This window comes from Falco rusticolus, chromosome 2 (genome assembly GCF_015220075.1).
Source record: "Falco rusticolus isolate bFalRus1 chromosome 2, bFalRus1.pri, whole genome shotgun sequence".
Classification (NCBI taxonomy): domain Eukaryota; kingdom Metazoa; phylum Chordata; class Aves; order Falconiformes; family Falconidae; genus Falco; species Falco rusticolus.
The window spans coordinates 94082201-94101472 of NC_051188.1; the positions used below are offsets into that span (position 1 = coordinate 94082201).

The following is a 19272-nucleotide window of genomic DNA, read 5'->3' on the forward strand; positions in this document are numbered from 1 at the left end:
ACCATAGCTGGTGCTCTTGCTGTTAGTAATGCTGAAACGTGGTGAGCTCTGTATGAGCAGCTGAATCGCAATGGGTCACTTTAGACAAGTGATTATTTTTCTTTTTCCATTTCATAGGCTGTCTCATTGATCTCCCCTTGATATCCTGTAAAGATGGGAGCACTCAGCCCACTTTCTGAGCTTTGAGTCCATACCAACAGATCTGTAGGTCACTGCTTTAGAGGGTGATGCTGTCTTGCACCACCTATAGATTTTTGCTTAGCATGTCAATGCCTGGGCCTTTTAGTTCCAGTGGCTTTTACCATGTGGAGGACAGATACTCTTTTCCTCATAATTTGCTTTTTGCTCATAACGTTTCTTTTGCTTTGTCTTCTGCTTAGGTTGCTTTGAATGTTGCATTAAGTGCCTAGGAGGAGTGCCGTATGCTTCGCTTGTGGCAACCATTCTCTGCTTCTCGGGGGTAGCGTTGTTTTGCGGCTGTGGCCATGTGGCACTCACAGGAACTGTGTCTATCCTCGAACAGCACTTCTCCACGACTGCCAGTGACCATGCTTTGCTGAGTGAAGTGTAAGTATGCCTCCCATTTCCATTATTTCTCATAACACTGTCATGCTAAATGAGTAGAGATGGATTCAAACCTCAGTCTCTATCCATGACTATTAGGTTCCTTGATCGTCCAACAGCACTTGGTGGGTTTTTTGGTGTTCATGCCTGAAGAACCAGAGTATGTATCCTGTTTAACGTATTTATAGTGGGACCAATACTATTTAATAGCTTCATCAGTGCCATAGACAGTGGGACTGAGTGTACCCTCAGCAGGTTGCAGATGACACCAAGCTGAGTAGTGCAGTTAGTTCACTTGAGGGAAGGGATGTCATCCAGAGGGACCTTGATGGCCTTGAGGAGTAGGCTCCTGCGAACCTCATGAGGTTCAAGGCCAAGTGCAAGGTCCTGCGCATGGGTCAGGGCAATGCCCAGTATCAATACAAACTGGGGGATGAAGGGATTGAGAGCCGCCCTGCAGAGGACTTGGGCATACTGATGGATGAGAAATTGGATGTGAGCTGACAACATGCACTTGGCAGCCCAGAAAGCCAATAGTATTCTGGGCTGCATCACAAAAAGCATGGCCAGCAGGTTGAGGGAGGTGGTTCTGCTGCTCTACTCCACTCTGGTGAGAGCCCATCTGGAGCACTGTGTCTAGTTCTGGGACCCCCAACATAAGAAGGACATGGGCCTGTTGGAGTGAGTCCAGAGGAGGCCACAATGGTGATCAGGGGGCTGGAGCACCTCTCCTATGAAGACAGGCTGAGAGAGCTGGGGTTGTTCAGCCTGGAGAAGAGAAGGCTCCAGGCAGATATTATTACAGCCTTTCAGTACTTAAAGGGGGCTTGTAAGAAAGATGGAGAAACTTCTCACCAGGGCCAGTAGTGACAAAACAAAGGGTAATGATTTTAATCTGAAAGAGGGTAGATTTAGTGTTTGTTGTTGACACAAAGTTTGAAGGGATGACAGGAGTAATAGGGAAGTGTTCTGGTCCATCCCCCCTCAGAAGAAGGTGGACTAATATTTTACAAATGAGAAAAAAGAGGAAAGTCTGGGAAGAGCTTAAATGTTTGTGTCTGCAACCATAGCCTTTGACAAAAAAATACTGGTTAAATATTCAGGCCTTTGTGTTCCTGAGGCTTCTCCATGAAACCAGAGGAAGGCCTGGAGGCCTGCATCAGGGCCTGCACTCAGTGCTCAGCCCTACCAGTGGGACCCTCTCCTTTCCCTTGGCAGTGAGGGACACATGGGTCCCAGGCTCTGGGCTGGTGGTCTGAATATGCTGGGCCTTATGTGGCCCCTCCAGCTGCACTTCAGGGCTTTGAAAAGGCCTTTTGTCCTGCAGCAGTGAAGAGTTTTGCATCAGCTGTGATTCACGACCACTGCGCACCACCGTCAGGACGCTGGCTGGGTCTGGGTTCGGCCTCTTGCCTGCTGCTTACCACGGGCCAGCACTGGCCCTGGCACAGTGCGTGGCTGGTCCCTGGAAACATCTTTGTCCTGGGATGGGGGTGACGTGAGGAAGGGCAGCCAAAACCTTCTGAAAGCCACCCAAGGGCTCTGGGAGGGGTCCCTGTGCAGGCTGCGTGCATCTGATGAGGAGGCCCATGCAGTGCAGTCTTGCGGGCATTGCACACACGGGTGTGCTGGCAACAAACAAGACGTGCATGTTTTGCTCTACCTGCCCCCAAGACCCAGTTTTTAGGACATTATTTGAAGACTTTGTTATCAAGGTCCAACCTGACATACTTAATTCTCCTTTTTTTCATCTTTTCTTTCATCACTGACTCCTTTTATGTGCTTGCAGACATAGATCTGCCAGTTTGCATGCACGACTGACCCCTTCCCATCCCCTGGGATCACTGGCATCAGTCCCACAGCACTGTTTTAGGGCTTCCCCGCTTTGCAGGGCCCTCTGTGCCCAGACTTGCCACGTGGCTGGGGAACTGTACCCCACCAGGGTCCCCCACCACCCATCCTTACACCCCAGCTGTGCCTGGGTGCTGCCTCCCTGGCTCCAGTGATGAGGACCCTGCAGTTAGCCACAAAATTTAGCGAGAAACTGTAAGCAGCTGTTCTTTAGCTACTGAGTATCAAACCACCCTGTTCTTATATCAGTTTTCATTTGAGTGAAATAGAAGAAATTGCAAAAGCAGCCCTAACAGGCAGCAAGTTTTAAGTTTTGGAGAATTGTTGACAATGCTTCCTGTCAAGTCAGCATCAGCAGCTGGGGAAATGCCTAATTCCTACCAAAGCAGCTGGGGTCTGGGACTGTGTGGAGGCCTAACGAGGGCAAGGGAGAAGAGGTGCTGGAAAGGGGCAAATGATTTCAGGCAACAGAAACTTAAAATAAATGAAAAATATGCTAATAAAGCACTCTTTGGAATAGATTATTTCTTTTTTAACTGGGTTTCATATTACTAATTTCTGGTAACATGCATTGAGTCTCTCCTAGATGATTATTGATAGTGCAATAAATTCTGCTATAGTCTCTCAAATCCTAGCTTAATTTTTTGACGCTTTACAGCACAGGTGCAACAGCTGTATCCTGTTATTTTTAATCAGTTTGGAAAAACAAACATAACACTTTCCATATACAATTTTAAATGAGCAATATCCTATTTTGATACAAAGGATGTGCTATCTGCCTGGATAACATTTAACTATATAAATGGTAGTCATCAATTCTCTTTAAGGTAAAACATGCAGATGCTCCTTGGAGATCTATGCTAGCAGCTACTTGGTGGAGAGTGGTAAGAACTGAAAAAACCCCAATGTATTTATCTTTAGAAAACTGGCAATATGGATGTATGAAATTAACCTCTCTGTTCTGTGAATAGCTTCATCCAACACCATCTCAACAATCAAATTACTTTTAAGAAGGGATAAGTTCTGGAGAAGTTGTGCTAATCATAAAGTATGACTTTGGGAGACCAGAAGAGGTGCTGTATGGAAGACCTGGCATTCTGGTCTTCTAAAAGAATTAGCTTCAGATACTGAATCTGATTGATAATATTTAGAAATTATTGTTCCCATTTACCTATTCTAGCTAGAGTAAAAACACCATAAGAGCGTCATTGCAGATGGTAGATTTTTAAGGCATTGAGAACTTTCTCAAGTAATATCCTAGGGCAGAGCTTATACCATGTGCCTGGAGAACTTCATCCTCTGGGTGGTTCCAGAGTACCTCAAATGGAAGCATTTCCTAAGTATTTCATTTAAAAAAGATTTAATTACACTTTGGGGAGCCCAGCACTGCCATGATGGAAACTGTCTTCTTACTTGGAAGTATCCTAGGGTGTAGAGCAAACCATTCCTCATCAGAAGTCACTGCACTTTTGCTGAATTTTGTATCAGGCAAGTATCACTGAATTTACAAATTTTGGCAAACATACTTTAACTTAATTTTACAGGTGGGAGTGGTGAATTTCAGGGACTGCTTCCTTTTCCTAAGCCAGAGGGGCTACCACGGAGCCTGGTAGTTCACCCAGTACTTCAGCTCCAGCCTCTGCTGTTTCAAAGCGCCATGTTTTCCCTGTCAGATATTCCCTGAGTTAGGTGTCAGTATCAATAACATGAAAAAAAAATGTCTCCATAGTGGAGGCATGAAATTGCGACTTGAAGCTGGTGCCTAATACCAATCACTGTAAGAAGCAGCACAAACAGGGGATGCTCAAGCAGATGCGAGACTAATGCACAGTATTGCTTACCTGTAAAAGCGGGATGGTTGTATCGGTGCTGTCCTGCAGCCTGCTTGCTTAAAATGCATTAAGGAGCCTTGAACTGTATTTCTAGAGGGCGACTTACCTCATACATATTATGACTTGGGAAGACTGACTTTGTTTTCATAGGACTGAAATCTAATTATATCTTTTTCTCTTTTCCATTTTAGAATACAGCTAATGCAGTATGTAATTTATGGCATTGCATCGTTTTTCTTCTTATATGGAATAATCCTTTTGGCAGAAGGTTTTTATACAACAAGTGCTGTGAAGGAGCTGCATGGAGAGTTCAAAACGACAGCCTGTGGCCGCTGCATCAGTGGAATGGTGAGTAGCATCAGAAATGGCAACAGTAGTCTTCACTTGCTAAAACCTGTTGGGCTCGGTTTGACTCCTGTGTTTTTGAACAACAGTATATTGCTGCCTTGTTTGTTTAAATCCTTATGGGTGGTCAGAGTCAATCCCTGTTGCTGGTTCTTTGATGATGCTTGGTCAAATGCAAATTCTGCAGATGGACTGTTGGGGTGCTGCTGTGGCCTCCCCTGTCGTAAAGCTGAACCCACTGGTCTAAACTAAGTTGGTGGAGACCGGTAATTTCAAAACATTCAATATGAGACAAAATTAAATTTGTGCTTTTAAACATGGAGCACAGTAGTGATGCTTAAAGGCAGACTGTAAAATGGCTGTGGTTTGCAGAGCTATTTAAATAACAAACTGTGATGCCTCTGACTTCCATAGTCAGTTCAGCTTGAGGATGTCTGCATCCTTCAGACAAATACTAATGAATGAAGCTTCGCAGCATCTTTGCACTTGAATCAAGTGTTGCTGTCTTGCTTTTGCAGATGGCAAAAAGCATACAGATAGAATAGTGAGTCTTTTTCACAAAGCTGAAGCGCTTAGGGCCTTAAAGTTACAAACCGTCTTCCCTCCAGTATACTTCTGTATCAGAACAAAATTTTAAACAAAGCTTAACTAAAAATAAAACTTCAGATTCTCACCCACATTGCCCCCTAGGGCGCACTCTGCAAGAACAGAAACATAACTATGTTTCTGAGACAGGATTTCAAAGCTATTTCTGAAAATCTGAATTCAAAGCTCATAGTTATGGAGGAAGCTAAGCAGTATGACAGATTGCCCACGGGAAAGTGTGGGTGAAGAGAGAAGAGGCTTTTGATGTGATTGTTGCATTTTAATATACGATCTGTGTCCTGGACTGAAAAAAAATACGTACTTTCAGCTAGTTAAATACAAAAGAGATGCATGTTTATTTTCAAGAGAGTTAACAATTTTCCACTGTGCTGTTGGATACTTACTGAATTTTTCAAGAGCTAATAAAAATACGGCATTTTTTATATGCCAGTCATTTTCCAGTTAGGCAGCTATTCACTTGCTTTTTTTCTAGCAAGTATGATCTTCACCGAGGAGCAAAATTAGCTATAAAGCATTGTTTTCCAAAGATCCAGAACACAGTAGAAACATAGCTGTATGTGCATCTCATTAGTGTAGACAGTTGCTTGTGCAGTTGAGTAGTTGCAGGCACATGATTGTCAGCTGCTTATACAAATACCAGTGTGATACGTGGAAATAGGATAGAAAAATGTGTTTTCATGTTTGCCCGTATTTGTTCACACAATGAAGGAGAGAACTTGGCAGCCGAGTAATATCTTGGAGCTCTGGTAAGACACTTCGGTGTTTCGTGGTAACAGTCATGGCATAAAAATCCCTGTATGCTGCTTCGTAGTGGTAGAGCTGCTTAAAACACCAGGGTTAGAGCAAGGTTTGCAAGCAAATACAATATCTAACAGACTAGTGGCTGCAGCTGGGTAGGGGCAACAAGCTTTTGGACATACAGTGATGTTGCTGGTTTTTTTTTTTTTCCTTTTTGAGCAAGACCTTCTCTACTTCTTCCTCCATTAGATTGCCAGGTGAGGTCCTGAAAGGCAATCCCAGCCATCCTGAATAAGGTTATTACAGAAGACAAACTTCAGACTTCCCGAAGTTATTTGTGTTGGCTGTGCGTAATGCAGAATAGCCGTTTCCCACAGTTACTGCATTAAGTATGAGAGTGAGTGGGGTTTTTCACTGGCTATTTTAGGAGTTAAAGGCTTCGTGCTCTTCCTCTTGTGCACACTTCCACATTCACATATGCAAGCTCACACTTTTTATTTATAGTGTGTCTACAGAAATCCTTTAAACTGGTCCACTTGGTCCTTACCAAAGTCCAAAAAGAGAATTCTCAATTCTCATGTAAAACATACAGGTTTGGTGTATGTCACTGTCTATATAGAAACAGTGTATTTCAGTTCAACTGTGTATAAATTAAAGGTTAGCTGGGTTTTTTACGGGTGTTAGTTTTGCAAGCGCTTCTGCCTCTCCATACACACCACCTTTGTTGACTGTAAAACCTAACCAGTTGCTCAGCCTTTGCTGTAACATTTGCAGCATCATCTAGTGCATCTGGACAAAAACCTGTGAGGATGCGACCTTCCGCCACTGTGGAAGTTCAGTCTGTCAGTTCTGGGTCAGGCTGAGACAACCCGCCCCCCTGCCCCCTCAGAGCCTTTCCCATCTTTGCTGCTGTTCTGTGGCACACAGGTTTCAAGTTAAGACAGTACAGTATCACTGCTTTACTGAAAGTAAAGCCTTTCCAGTCCACCTACAGTTAAATAACAGCGAAAAGGGAACATTGAAGATGTAGCAGCGTTCCCATGCTCTCCAAGTAGGAGTCAAATCCTAGCCTCACCAGGAGGAGGCAGCTAGGAACTGATGCCAGAGCTGCTGTTTCACTATAAACCTTAGAAGAAGGAAGAGGTTCAGTGGGAGGGGGAAGCTGGAGGTTTCCAAAGCAGTAAGTGCCATACCTTATAATCTCACCAAAGAAAATGCACATAATATTTTTTTTAAAAAAGAGTAAACCCAAATCAGCAAATTTCAATGGAAAATCCGTGATTCACTAAGGTGAAGTAACTGATTTTCATCTTGGCAATGTGTATTGCATCAACTGAATCTTTCTGATCTGCTATAATGGTCGTGGTATGTTTTTAAAAATAGGTAATTCAAATGTTACATCTAAAATTGATCTCAATCAGGGAGTATGGGAGAGCTCTGTGAACACTGATTCACTCTATTGTTTTGATTTGCAAGTTGTCTGGAAATGCTAATATGTTACAGTTAATTAAAAAACCTCATTAAATTGATTTTTGCTGGAATTTTATTGGTTTTAGCCTACACCCAGCATCCTTGCTTAGCAGAGGATCTTGAGAAATGAGTGGACTGCTCTTTCAGGAGGGCAAGCTGTTTACTCAAGCAGGCTGCTGAAAAAGGGAACGTCTGAATTACTTTCTCAGTAGCGCTTAAACTGCCAAAGTATTTGTAAGCAATGAGAATACTGATTTTATTTATGCTTGGAAATCAAATATTTTATTAACTGATTTCTGAAAGTACGCTTAAAGATTATTTTGAAACATTCTTAAGGAAAATTCCAGTACTCTTTTCAAAGAATAAATATGAAGTGCTTGTGTTTCCTCTGCCCAGTTTGTTTTCCTCACCTATGTGCTTGGAGTGGCCTGGCTTGGGGTCTTTGGCTTCTCTGCTGTGCCTGTCTTTATGTTCTATAACATATGGTCAACTTGCGAAGTCATCAAATCTCTTCAGACAAACGTGACGGTTCCAGGGGACCAGATCTGCGTGGATATCAGGCAATACGGTACTCATTTTAATCCTGATTAAATGCTTTATTGTTTCTCCTTGGTCTGTCTTCAGTAGTTTTGTCTTAGCCTTATCAAATGAACCGAATGCAAAAGCATCTTGCATCTCTGAATGTGCTATTACTTTTCTAATTAATTCAGATTACGCTGATCTCTTTCCAGATGCAATCAATTTAACTGAACTGGCAAGTCATTTATCTAAAATTATTTTGTAGCGGTTTCCAATACTATAGTACTAGGTTTAAAAATAGATCAGCCTCAAAATAAACTGCTTAGAAACAGTGCTGAGAAATAGATAACTGGATTCTGGGTTTTGAACCATATACATATATTCTTTCCTGTCAAAAAGCTGGTTTTTACATTTAAATATGAATAGTACCTGAACTTTCCTCTAACAATTACTTTCAGTTAAAAGACCAAAACCCTGCAATCAAAAGTCTGCCTTAACAATGAATTAATACTGCTTTCTGATGACAGAAATCCAAGGAGGGTGCAGGTAGCAGAGTGGGACAGTAGCTTAAAATAGGTTAGGTTTTTCAAGTAATTCATTCCGTAAGGTGAATTTTCCCTAGAGTTAATCCTTTCACATTCCCTTGTGCAGAAGAGCTTTTGCCACCATTACTTTTGGCTTCATTTTAGCTGGCGTTTTCTAGGAATGTTTCTTTCTTTGGACTAAGTCATTGGAAACAGAAAATGGATTCTGCTGTGAGAAAGTGAGAAAACTCGGTTTTGCTTTCCTATCTGGGATGCAAGTCCAGTAGGAGAAGATAAGATGCACTAATTTTAAAAGGGAGAAGTCTCAAATCAGTTAAATATTTGCATCCTCTTTTAGCAACTGACAACAAGAGGCTGGGAAGAAATTTTCTTCAGCAGCAAAGCCTTCGGAATGCAAGGATGTGCTCCTCCACCTTTCTGCTTCTCCTGGTGGTTTGCAGCCGTATGAGCACTGTGTAGGGCTGTGCTGTTCCTCTGGCAGTAAAATCATTTGGGTTTCAGTAAGTGACTGGGAGAGAGCAACTCATTAACAGGCAACTTGTGTTGCTTAACTGACTTCACATTTTTGGGTGGAAGTGGTAGCTAAAAGGCTTCAACTGTATATCGCAGTCCCAGAGAAGAAGTTGGTTTTAAAGTAAACCCGGTAACATCTTTTCGAAAGCCATGCTGAGGTAATTTCAGTGACCTGCCCCTTACAGAGTTGCTTATTCCAACCAGCTGAGTTTGAAATGTAAGTTGCGGTGGGGAGACAAAGTGGTTTTCTCCTGTTTCAAATGGCTTTTGCTTAAGCTTTACGTCTGTTACAGGCCTAGAAGTTCAGGCTGTTTGAAATCTACTAGATCCTGTTGACTTTTCAGATTTTCAGTTGTGTAAGAAAAATAACTGGGCGCACATGAGGCGTGGCAGACTGAACTTTCTTGTACCAATACTCACGTATTGCTTTTTACCTATTGGAACTAAAACAAAAAATCCTGTAATTCTTCGCTCTAGCTCCATAATCACACTCTTCTACAGTAGTTACTTGTTGAAGTAGAAGTTAATCCAGGAAGTGCGTGCCATCCTGCAAGGGGCCAAGTACCTCTGAGATGCAGATTATCCCTTTCAGTGCTGAGTGGGGGAGCAGGCAGTATGTGACTGGCCCTGAAGTGCAAACACCCAACCAACCATTTGGCTGCCATATGGGAAAACCACATCTGAGAACATGCCTTGGCAGCGGGCCTCAATATATAAGGAGAAAGCGCAACTTGAGTGAGTTGTTTTAATTTCTCCTGCCAACTCAGAGCTGCACCGGTCAACACGCGGACGCCCAGAAAGGGAACACAACTGGCAAGTGGGCGGAAAAGATGACAGAGGAACAGAAAGTGTGTGTTGATTGCCAAAATTAGTTGTTTCTTTTGCTGTGGTATTTCAGGTATTATCCCTTGGAATGCGGTACCTGGCAAAGCCTGTGGCCCGATTTTAGAGAACATCTGCAACACGAATGAGGTACAGAAATGTAACCTGTGTGCAGCTTTTGCCTACAGGTCACTTGAGCACTGTGTAATAAATAATTCGATAAAAGGTTTTGGAGAAAACTAATACTAAATAGTATAAAGAGATTGATTTCAACACAACACTGAAATGTTTCTATTAGGTCATCCAAAAAATTAAAAGTATTTCAGAACATTTTTATTTTCTAAAGCTTTGAATACCTTGCTATGAAGATGATTTTATTATCCTTATTCTCTAAAACAGTTGAAATGCATTCTATACAATACTCAATTACTTCAATGTTTTTAATGTTTTTTCTCTAGTTCTACATGTCTTATCACCTGTTCATTGTGGCTTGTGCTGGAGCTGGTGCCACTGTCATAGCATTGGTGGGTAGTATTTTTTTGTTGGTTTATTGTGTAACATGTTCCTTTCAGGCTTAAGATGCTTTAAAATTAAATTTTGTTTATCTTGAAAATAGCAATACTAGACATTAAGGAGGGTGAGCTGTAATCACCATTATTTACTGCTATGGTTTAATCATTACAAGTCACCAGGTCCCAAACTTTTGCTTTAAGAAGTCATCTTAATCCACCTTCCCCATCCTTGGCAAAAAATTATTTGCATGTTCTTTGAAGATCCTACTTTTACCCACTGTTTCTGTTTTATGTCCACTACTTCTTTGCAATTTTGTAGTTTATTTGATGAATCACTTGGAACCTCTTGGTTTTCTTGGCTGGACCCAGGCAGTTTGACTAGTCCAACTCTGCAGTGCCAATTACAGGTGGTAGTTGGAAAAAGGGCCGTTAGCAAGATGACCTCCTTCATCTTCCTGTAGCTGCCAGCTTCTAACCTCGTGCTGGCCAAACCCAGATGTAATACTGTTTGTTGATGAAACAGCCTTGGGCCGCCTGTGTGTAGGTTATCCTCTCCAGCTAAATGGCAAGTTACCTTGCATCTTCACCCTGGAAGAAGCTCAGAGTAACGTCTGTTGTAAAAGTATTGACAGTTGCCCAAGCGGGCTTGAGCCGTCACCTTGTTGTATCTTACTCTCCTGTATTTTGTTCTCTTCCACCAGCTGATCTACATGATGGCTACTACATATAACTATGCTGTTTTGAAGTTTAAGAGTCGGGAAGATTGCTGCACTAAATTCTAAATTGTATAAGCCCAGTAAAGAGCTGCATTGTGTAGCTTGAAATACCACTGACACTCTAGGCTAAAAGTCTAGCTTTCTGAATTCTGTTACAGTAATTGTAAATAGCTTCAGTAAACATCATTTAGCTCATCAGATTAATAAAATGACTTCTTGTATACGAACTATGATGTGGGTGAGATCTGGCTATTTCTTCATGTTGAGAGGATTCAGTTACTGCAGGGGTGTTTACAAAGGCATCCTTCTGAAGATGCAGTGTTTTCACTTCAAGTCTCCACTTGCTTTCTATCTGTCATCTCTCAAACAAATACTGGAACAGTTCAGGGTCAGAATTACCAATTTATTCTTCATCCTGAATACGAAATACAACCCCCACCCCCTGAGCATGCAAAATAATATGATGGAAAAGAAAGTAGTGCCAGTCTCTTTTGGCAGAAATGAGAAGCCCAGGTGTTATGCATTAATTGGCTTGTATGTCCAGTGATTCTATGGATGATGAAGTTAATTATTTTCTCTTACTTCATTTTTAAGTAATTGCCAAATCATGTTCTGTCTGGAAGGAAATATATCCTTGTATTAGATCTGCGTAAAACAATCACATTCTTTTGGACCCTGAACTAGTAAGAAACTGCATATAAATAGTTTCTATTCTTGTATAGCTTGCACTTTAGTAACTGATTTCTCAGTAGCCAGATCTCAAAAATGTAAGTATGACTGCACAGGAAGCAAAACCATGCATAGATCATAGAGACCTTTCTACACTGTTGGGGGGGGTGGGGAAAAAGTGAATCGGTGTTTTCAGATGTAGATTTTTTTGCATGAAGTATGGTGAAAAGAAGTTGGGAAGAGACGAATGCACAAACTAGAAAAAAGTCCACACAATAATTAAAAAAAACAAAACCAAACAAACACAAAAAAAACCCAGTTGCTATATATGATAGAAAACTCTTCACCTGAGGTTGGACAATGGAAGTTTAAAACGTAGCTATAAAAATATATGATTAAGACTTCTTAACCCAGAGATTGCATGCTTTTGCTTAGTTTTGGACTCATGTTTTGTTGTTTAATTTTTCAATATGTTAATGTAGCCTTGTTCACGTAAATAAAACTGTTTACAGTTTCAGGCTTTTTCCAGGGGGAGGGTAGAATTCTCATCTGCTTGTTGTTGGGGAAAAGACTTACCAGGATCTGGGCTTGGATATGCATAAACACCACCGCCTTAGAATACGGTTCTTCTGAGCGTCTCGTAGTTTACAGACTATATATATTGCCACGTACAAAACTTTTTTCCTGCTTCCCCCCATTCTGCATTTTAATTGAATCGTTCAACTCTGTAGCTCATTTTATTACTGTTATACTAACGTTCTCTAAATTGTGAATAACCATCTGAAATATTAGCATGCCAAATTCTAGAGATCTTTGAAAATAGCCTCTGTGCCTGTTTTAATAACAGAATGCTTATTAACGTAGAATAACTTTTATTTTGGTTGTTATTTTAAAGAGCGTCTATTAATCTAACTAGCAGCTTGCTTTGCCTCTTGACATGCTCACTAGCCATCATGCTCACCCTTCTCTTCCAGATCCACTTCCTCATGATACTGTCTTCTAACTGGGCCTACTTAAAGGATGCAAGCAAAATGCAGGCCTACCAAGATATCAAAGCAAAAGAAGAGCAGGAGCTTCAGGATATCCAGTCTCGGTCAAAAGAGCAACTCAATTCTTACACATAAATGTTTGCCACAGTAATTCCACAGAAGAATTCTGTAGCTCTGACAAATCAAGAAATAGCTGCTCTGCAGCACAGATGTGTGTCTACCAAACAAAATTAAGAGAGAAGTGCAAAAGCTTCACATTCCAGCTCCTGGAACACTTTCATAGGGAAATCTTCCTGTGGGTAATCTTCCATCCTTTCATACAGAGCATGGAGGTTTTACTCCAGGCATTTTAAAAGGCAACACTTCACAATAAGTGACCAAATTATTCTTCTTCGAGACTTTTGGTATTTAGTATTTGACACGTTTGACAGCATGATGTCCCGTGCAAAACTGTGGCAGGTACTTCAAACCAGCAGGCAGTAATCTCTAGGGCAAAGGCACATGTACCACGTGTGATTTAGTATCTCGATTTATATACCAAATATGAAACGGGCTGGCTAGGATTTCTGACGGCTCATGCTTACGTGACGGCACGGTTGCAGCATTTCCTAAGTTGCAACAGGGCTGTCTTTGAACACTCTTTACATGGGCCATGGGAACAGCACTCTGCTTTTGTGCCACACTGTCACGATGATGCAGTCACGCTCCTGTGCTTACGTGAGTGTTGAGCAGATGTCCCAAGTTTTAATCTTTTTATTAACTATTTAATGGAATGTAGATCCCTGGATCTGGATAATGATCCCCTTCTTTGAAAATAAATGTCAGCTTTGCCTTAATATTTATTTTCTATAAATGTCTTAGCATTTATATAGCGGCAGGAGACCATTATCCTACATTTTTAGTAAGTGAAAAGTGTTACCTTATTAAAATGACACTGATCTGACTATTCCAAATGAGCAGATGAGAAAGTATGCAGAGTTTTACACAACAAAAATTACAGCCATACAACAGAATACAGGATGTCCACCTTTCTCTATCTTGGTGCTTAGCAAATTTATAGTCAGTGCTTATGTGTTTTCCTTTTTACAAATTAATTAGCACATTGAGAAAACGTGGTGTTCAGAAAACAAAACAAACGAACCGGTGCCATTTTGAAGTCATTTCCCATAGAAGTCTGCCTTCTAATTAATGTTTTTTTCAGAAGCATTCAGTGGTATCTTGAGTATTAGTGATGGTATATTTGGTGTTTGTTCTATATGATATATATATATATATATATAAATGTGGGGGGGAGTATAATACATCAGTCATCTGAAAAAATCAAATATTCAAGTCATACCCATGTTAAGCTGACCTGTGGTTTGATGGTTTTGACTGTTTGCTGAATATAAATCAAAGGAATTGCCAATTACTTCAAGTCAGTATTAAAGAGAGAAGGCGTTTTGGGGGGCATTAATGGCAAATACTTTTTTTTGTTAAATATTGAAGTCTAATTTGACAGTTTCAAAAAAGGGGCAGAGTTGGTCAATGTAGAGCAAATATGACAAAATAGCCTAGTGTATGTTCTTACCTGTTGCATGAAGGAGACATTTCTACAGCAATGCAGGTGATGTTCTAGCCCAGTGTTTGCATAAGGGTAATAATGGAGGCAGTGTCTTAAAGCCTAATTCTTTTCTAATTCAGTGTAGCTATTACTGGGAGTTTTTGAAGTTTTGTTTAAGTAGTCTAATATTTTTATGTAAAGAGCATTAAATTTTGCTATGTATAAATTTTTGTAACCTAACAGTGAATCAATATTTTCTATCAGTGCCAAGGGCTTCCTGTAGTTACATCCAAGTGTTAAAATAAATATTTGTAGATAATAGACAACACTTGTGTATGCTTATTTGAAAACAGACCTACAGCTACTCCATACTAGTACATCTCTAGGCTTTGTGTCTCTTATCTGAAGTTAAACGAGTTTTGTTCTTTAGTGTCCATTTGCTGCTGTTGGGGGAAGGGATGCCCTGTAGGCGTACACTCCAGCACGGTAAATCAGCAGGTGTTTCTAGGGTGGAGCATGGGTAGCTGTTCCAGGCCAGCATAACGCAACAAGCACGATCCCTCCCATTCCAGACATCAAACGGAAGGATTCTCTCAGAAATTTTGTAAATGTGAGCATGGCTGCAACATCAAACCAAGCAGCATGTAAAATTAGACTAGCCCCCAAAACACATTTTAGCTGAATTTCTAAGAGCAAAAGTTTATTTCTGTCATGTTTTTGATACATCGTGTATCAACATCCAGTGAATTCAAGACAGAGCTTTGGCTTTTTGCCCCTAAATTCTGTCAAACTTGGCTTCATGTTCTTGCAGTTAGGTCAAGATGAGCAGCCTCAAATGCAGTGCAAGTTGTAATATATGCTGCTGCCCAAAATTACTTCATTGATTAAAAAATACTGTATTTTGTACTGTAAATAAAGTTTGATTTTTGCCTATAATCTACCTACAAAATACAAAGCTTAAATAAAGATGAGTTAAATAGCATTTTCATTTGAATCTCTCCGTTCTGGGCTGGTTAATACCAACAGGGTGACACACGAGGTAGGGCTGCTTTTAGCAGCGTTTGCTTCCCCTGCCGTAGTAGTAAAAGGGGCAGGTGAGTTCGGGTTTGTTACACTCCGCTCGCTGAGACTGTGCCAGCCAACCTTTAAAAAAGACGATGACGACTGAATGTTTTGTTACCTCTACACCCTGACTGTGATCTACGCTTTGTAACAGCTGGAGGGGAAGGGAGCGGGCACGGGCACGGGATGGGGCACCACTGGAAAAGCTGTTAAAAGTTTACAGGAATGCAGTGCCAAAGTCAGTCTGCTTGAACATACTGATTAATTGCTTGACACTGCTTTCTCCCTTCTCTCACCCAATCAAGGAACTCCTTCTAGATTAACAATATGACTGACTTGCTCTTTGAAGTGAATGACTGGAGTGATGACGCAGCTCAAAATCATAAATTTTTTATTTTTTTTTTTTTTTTACAAATTCATAATTATGCCGTCTTGGTGCCTAACATTTATGACAACTTTTTACAGACAGAAAGCTGCTTTATAAACATTTTTATTGTAATGGTAATAAATAATAATAAGTGCTGTTGTTCACCAGAAGTTTTCATCCACGTCTCCATGAGAGATGTCTCCAGTGCTGTATTAAGGATAGGAGGGAGGGAAGGAAAGTGGTATGAGTCCAGAGTAGTTTCTTATCCTAAATCATAAATAGAAATACTTGTTTTAAAAACAAAGAGACTGCCTCTGCCATAATTATCTTGCTATTTCAGTGACCTGAAGGAAACAAGCAAGCCTTTAGGGTAAGGATTTGGGGCTTCAATTAAGAGAATGCCATTTCAGTACTATACATCCACTATTCTGCAATGCTTACCCAGTGAAAAGAACACCATACAGATTCCAGTTCGGTAGCACCAGGGTAGGGTCTGATATGTAAAACAGCACTTTAAAGGCACAGATAATGCTGAATCATTGCTACAGTTACGGTGAGCATTTAATTTATTTTTTTTAACTGTTCCCTAGTCTTTGCTTATATATAATTTTTAATTCTGCATTTTCAGATAAACTGAAAGATCTGATAGAGGGTTGTTGGATTATTTTTTTTCCTCTCAAGCAACTGAAAACTATATATCCTTATCTATCACTGTCTAGAGAGCCAAAGGAGATGCTTTAGCTATGGTAACTCGGTGCAGGCAGCCAAAATGTCAGAAAAAAAAAATAGCGTGTATTAGTTTGTTAAAAGGCCGTGATGCTACTGACAAATCAAGGCCTAGATTTTATGGTAGTAACAAACCATCTGCAAAGAGCCGTGCAGACAAACCTTCAGAATCATTACCCAAGAAGAACCCCGCACACTTCAGCTCATGGGGCAGGAACAGAGATGCTGCTCGTTTGCAGATAACGAGTTCTAATTGCCACAGCTACTGAAACAGATCATTGAATGTAGTTCCCAGATCTGAATTCCATACAGTGCATAACTTACCTGTACATGAAGGATTCCCAATTCTTCCAGTATATTTGCTTTTGATTACTAGATTATTTTGCTTTTTAAGGAGGCAGATGTCTCTTAACCATAATTCATAAATAACTATTTATTAATATGGAGTAATAGAAGTGATTAATAGTAATATATATGCCTTACCTGTCATCCTTTTCACTAGATATAAGTCCCTCTGTAAGTGATACTTCTCCTGTTTCTTCTTTTTTTGAATCCTGACAACCAAGAAGAAAATACACTTCCTGTAACTGGTTCTTAAGTCAAGGTTTTAAGTGACTCTAATAAACAGTATCTGTATGTTAAGGCACCTAATGGAAAACAAAAATCTGGAGGAGCTGCCCTGTTTCTACAGCTGCTGCACTGCATCTAGAACAATGATGCTTTGGAAATTCAGGTTGGATAATGTCTGAACAAAAGTATCCTGCACGCCTTCATCAAAGTAATGTTTACCATGTTCTTTAAGGTCAAATCTTCCGTTTTGCCAGAATAAATTCAATCATACCAGTTGTGTTAGTGGAACACCAACTGACCTGTGTAGATTCAGGCTGTACTTAAACATAGTTCAAACTAAAAATTGAGGACATTTATATTTAAATACTGTCCTAGTATCTAAAAACCAAAGAAACCAACAAACCCCCTCCCCCCAGGACACCAGAACAAAACCCCTTATAGAAGAAAGTCTTCATTATTTTTCTTCTGAATCAACACATTTCTGCAGTACAAATCCAAACACTCATCTCTGTAGACTGTGACATAGGCCTGAAAGGGGGGCGGGGCAGAGAGAAATGTTTTCATTGTATGCGTGCTTAGCGAGACAAATTGAGTCAGTAACATTTTTGAGACCCAGTTTTGAGAATAATCACCTTGTTTGTCCGTTCCTGCGCTCTGCTCTGCTGAATTATTCTCATGTATTTTTCTAACGGATTTGGAGTAGGATCCTTAACTTTATCTTCAGCACCAGAATTACTGTTTCCAGATTTTACCCCCTCCTTATCTTCTTTTTCTTCATCTGTTTTCACTGAGTCTTGGATCGGCTTTAAGACACAAAATTACATACCGATCAGCTCAAGAAAAATACCTTTATACCTGCACTACACATGAGATTTTATGTTAACCTTGGTAAAACATGCCAGTCTGAACAGCATTAACTTGTTACATACAGTTCAAGATGAAATGTTAAGGTACTGCTTCAATTCAAAGTGACATCAAGAAATCCCACTCAGCCTGTCTGGATGTCTGAGATGCTGTGAGGCCTGAGGCTTCTATGTCTGACAGCTCCGTGTGAACTGAAGAAGAGCTGACACAGGTATGAAAGTTTCTTGAAGGGCCTAGCCTGCTGGTGTGAAGGGTAGCACGAGCATGTCTGACCAGTACCACTGCACTGAATCAAATTAGCCAAGGTTTAAGGGTGGGAAGAGGAAGATTAAATGGGAGGGCGCAAAAAATCAAGTTTTATACAGGTCTTAGAAGTCCAGAACTCTAATTCAACAGGTGCTACGTCACCTAAAAGGGACTTAGGCAAACTCCTTAAGGTCTCCTTACAACTTCTACTTCCAAGGAAGCACCCTAGATACCCTAATGCAGGGTAATGAACAGATGGACATTAACATGTTCTGGTGTGTTCCACCAGCAGCAGTCCAGACCAGAAAGACAGCAATTGTATAGCTTGTTCCAATAGCATGGTGACAGCTGCCTTCTGAATTCTAGCCGTAAAACTGTAGCTTTCAGTTGCGTGAAGCCTGAAAGAAAAGGCATCGGTTTCCAGTGAAAAAGGTACTAGGCATAAGGAGAAATTCTAGCGAGACCCTTCAGTTAATCACACAAGTATGTAAAAAATCAGCCTCTACTACTTTCACTTGAATAAAATCTATTTTTAACAAAGTAACGCACATAGAACAATCCTACATGGCACTACAAAGCTATATTACTGTCAGAAATTAAAATACTGAATCACCACCTCTTTGTTAAGCTTTTCCACTTCTTTTTGCTCTCCTTCCAAAGCTTCCTGTTGTTCTCGCTCTCTCCTTTCTTCTCTTTTTTTCCTTTCTTCTATGTTTTCCTCAACTTCTCTATTCTGTTCTTCAATCTGCCTTTGATCCAGCACTGCTGTGAAAAGTTATTTCAACATCTGTAATTTGATTTATATAGTTCAGTAATTACTACAGTAGTACACAAATAAGTATCAGGTTCCTGTATAACTACCAGTAAATGAAAAACAACTGGATATATTGCTTATACATATACCAAAATCATTCTTCAGTATCTGATGTTGTTTCTTCCCACCTCTCAACATTTTTAGTCTGATACATAATTCACTACGAGTTAAACAGTAAAGCCAAAGTAGAGGCCAGAGAGCTGACAAATCTCTCTATGCGTTTCTCATTCCTATCACGGACCATCTCATTAAATCTGTTATCCTAAAGTTCATGTTGCTACATTCTTTCCCTCTCTGCAATATGGTTATATTTATAAAGAAAGTACTTAAAAGACCTTTAAAAATTATTGCAGGACACACTGCTGATGTGACCAGTATATTTAAACAAG

At 40.4% G+C, this 19272-nt stretch overlaps 2 protein-coding genes across 17 annotated transcripts in view; one reads left to right on the plus strand and one right to left on the minus strand.

The window, feature by feature from the left end:
• GPM6B (glycoprotein M6B) overlaps positions 1–15216 on the plus strand; it is a 111851-nt gene extending 96635 nt beyond the window's left edge. For 4 of the 6 annotated variants that reach the window (XM_037377429.1, XM_037377430.1, XM_037377426.1 and 1 more), the window contains 6 exons: positions 381–567; positions 4439–4595; positions 7803–7974; positions 9882–9955; positions 10264–10329; positions 12677–15216. In XM_037377429.1, the coding sequence (XP_037233326.1) occupies positions 381–567; positions 4439–4595; positions 7803–7974; positions 9882–9955; positions 10264–10329; positions 12677–12826 (806 nt within the window). In that variant the 3' untranslated portion in view covers positions 12827–15216. Of the gene's footprint in view, positions 1–380; positions 568–4438; positions 4596–7802; positions 7975–9881; positions 9956–10263; positions 10330–11018; positions 11992–12676 lie in introns of those variants that run through there. The other 2 variants (XM_037377427.1, XM_037377432.1) reach the window with 1 other exon arrangement.
• Positions 14166–19272, minus strand: part of OFD1 (OFD1 centriole and centriolar satellite protein) — a 36523-nt gene continuing 31416 nt past the window's right edge. For 6 of the 11 annotated variants that reach the window (XM_037377415.1, XM_037377410.1, XM_037377412.1 and 3 more), the window contains 4 exons: positions 18686–18834; positions 17592–17762; positions 16873–16943; positions 15861–15930 (listed from right to left, as the gene is read on the minus strand). In XM_037377415.1, coding sequence (XP_037233312.1) covers positions 15876–15930; positions 16873–16943; positions 17592–17762; positions 18686–18834 — 446 coding nt within the window. In that variant the 3' untranslated portion in view covers positions 15861–15875. Of the gene's footprint in view, positions 15931–16872; positions 16944–17591; positions 17763–18685; positions 18835–19272 lie in introns of those variants that run through there. The other 5 variants (XM_037377417.1, XM_037377414.1, XM_037377413.1 and 2 more) reach the window with 4 other exon arrangements.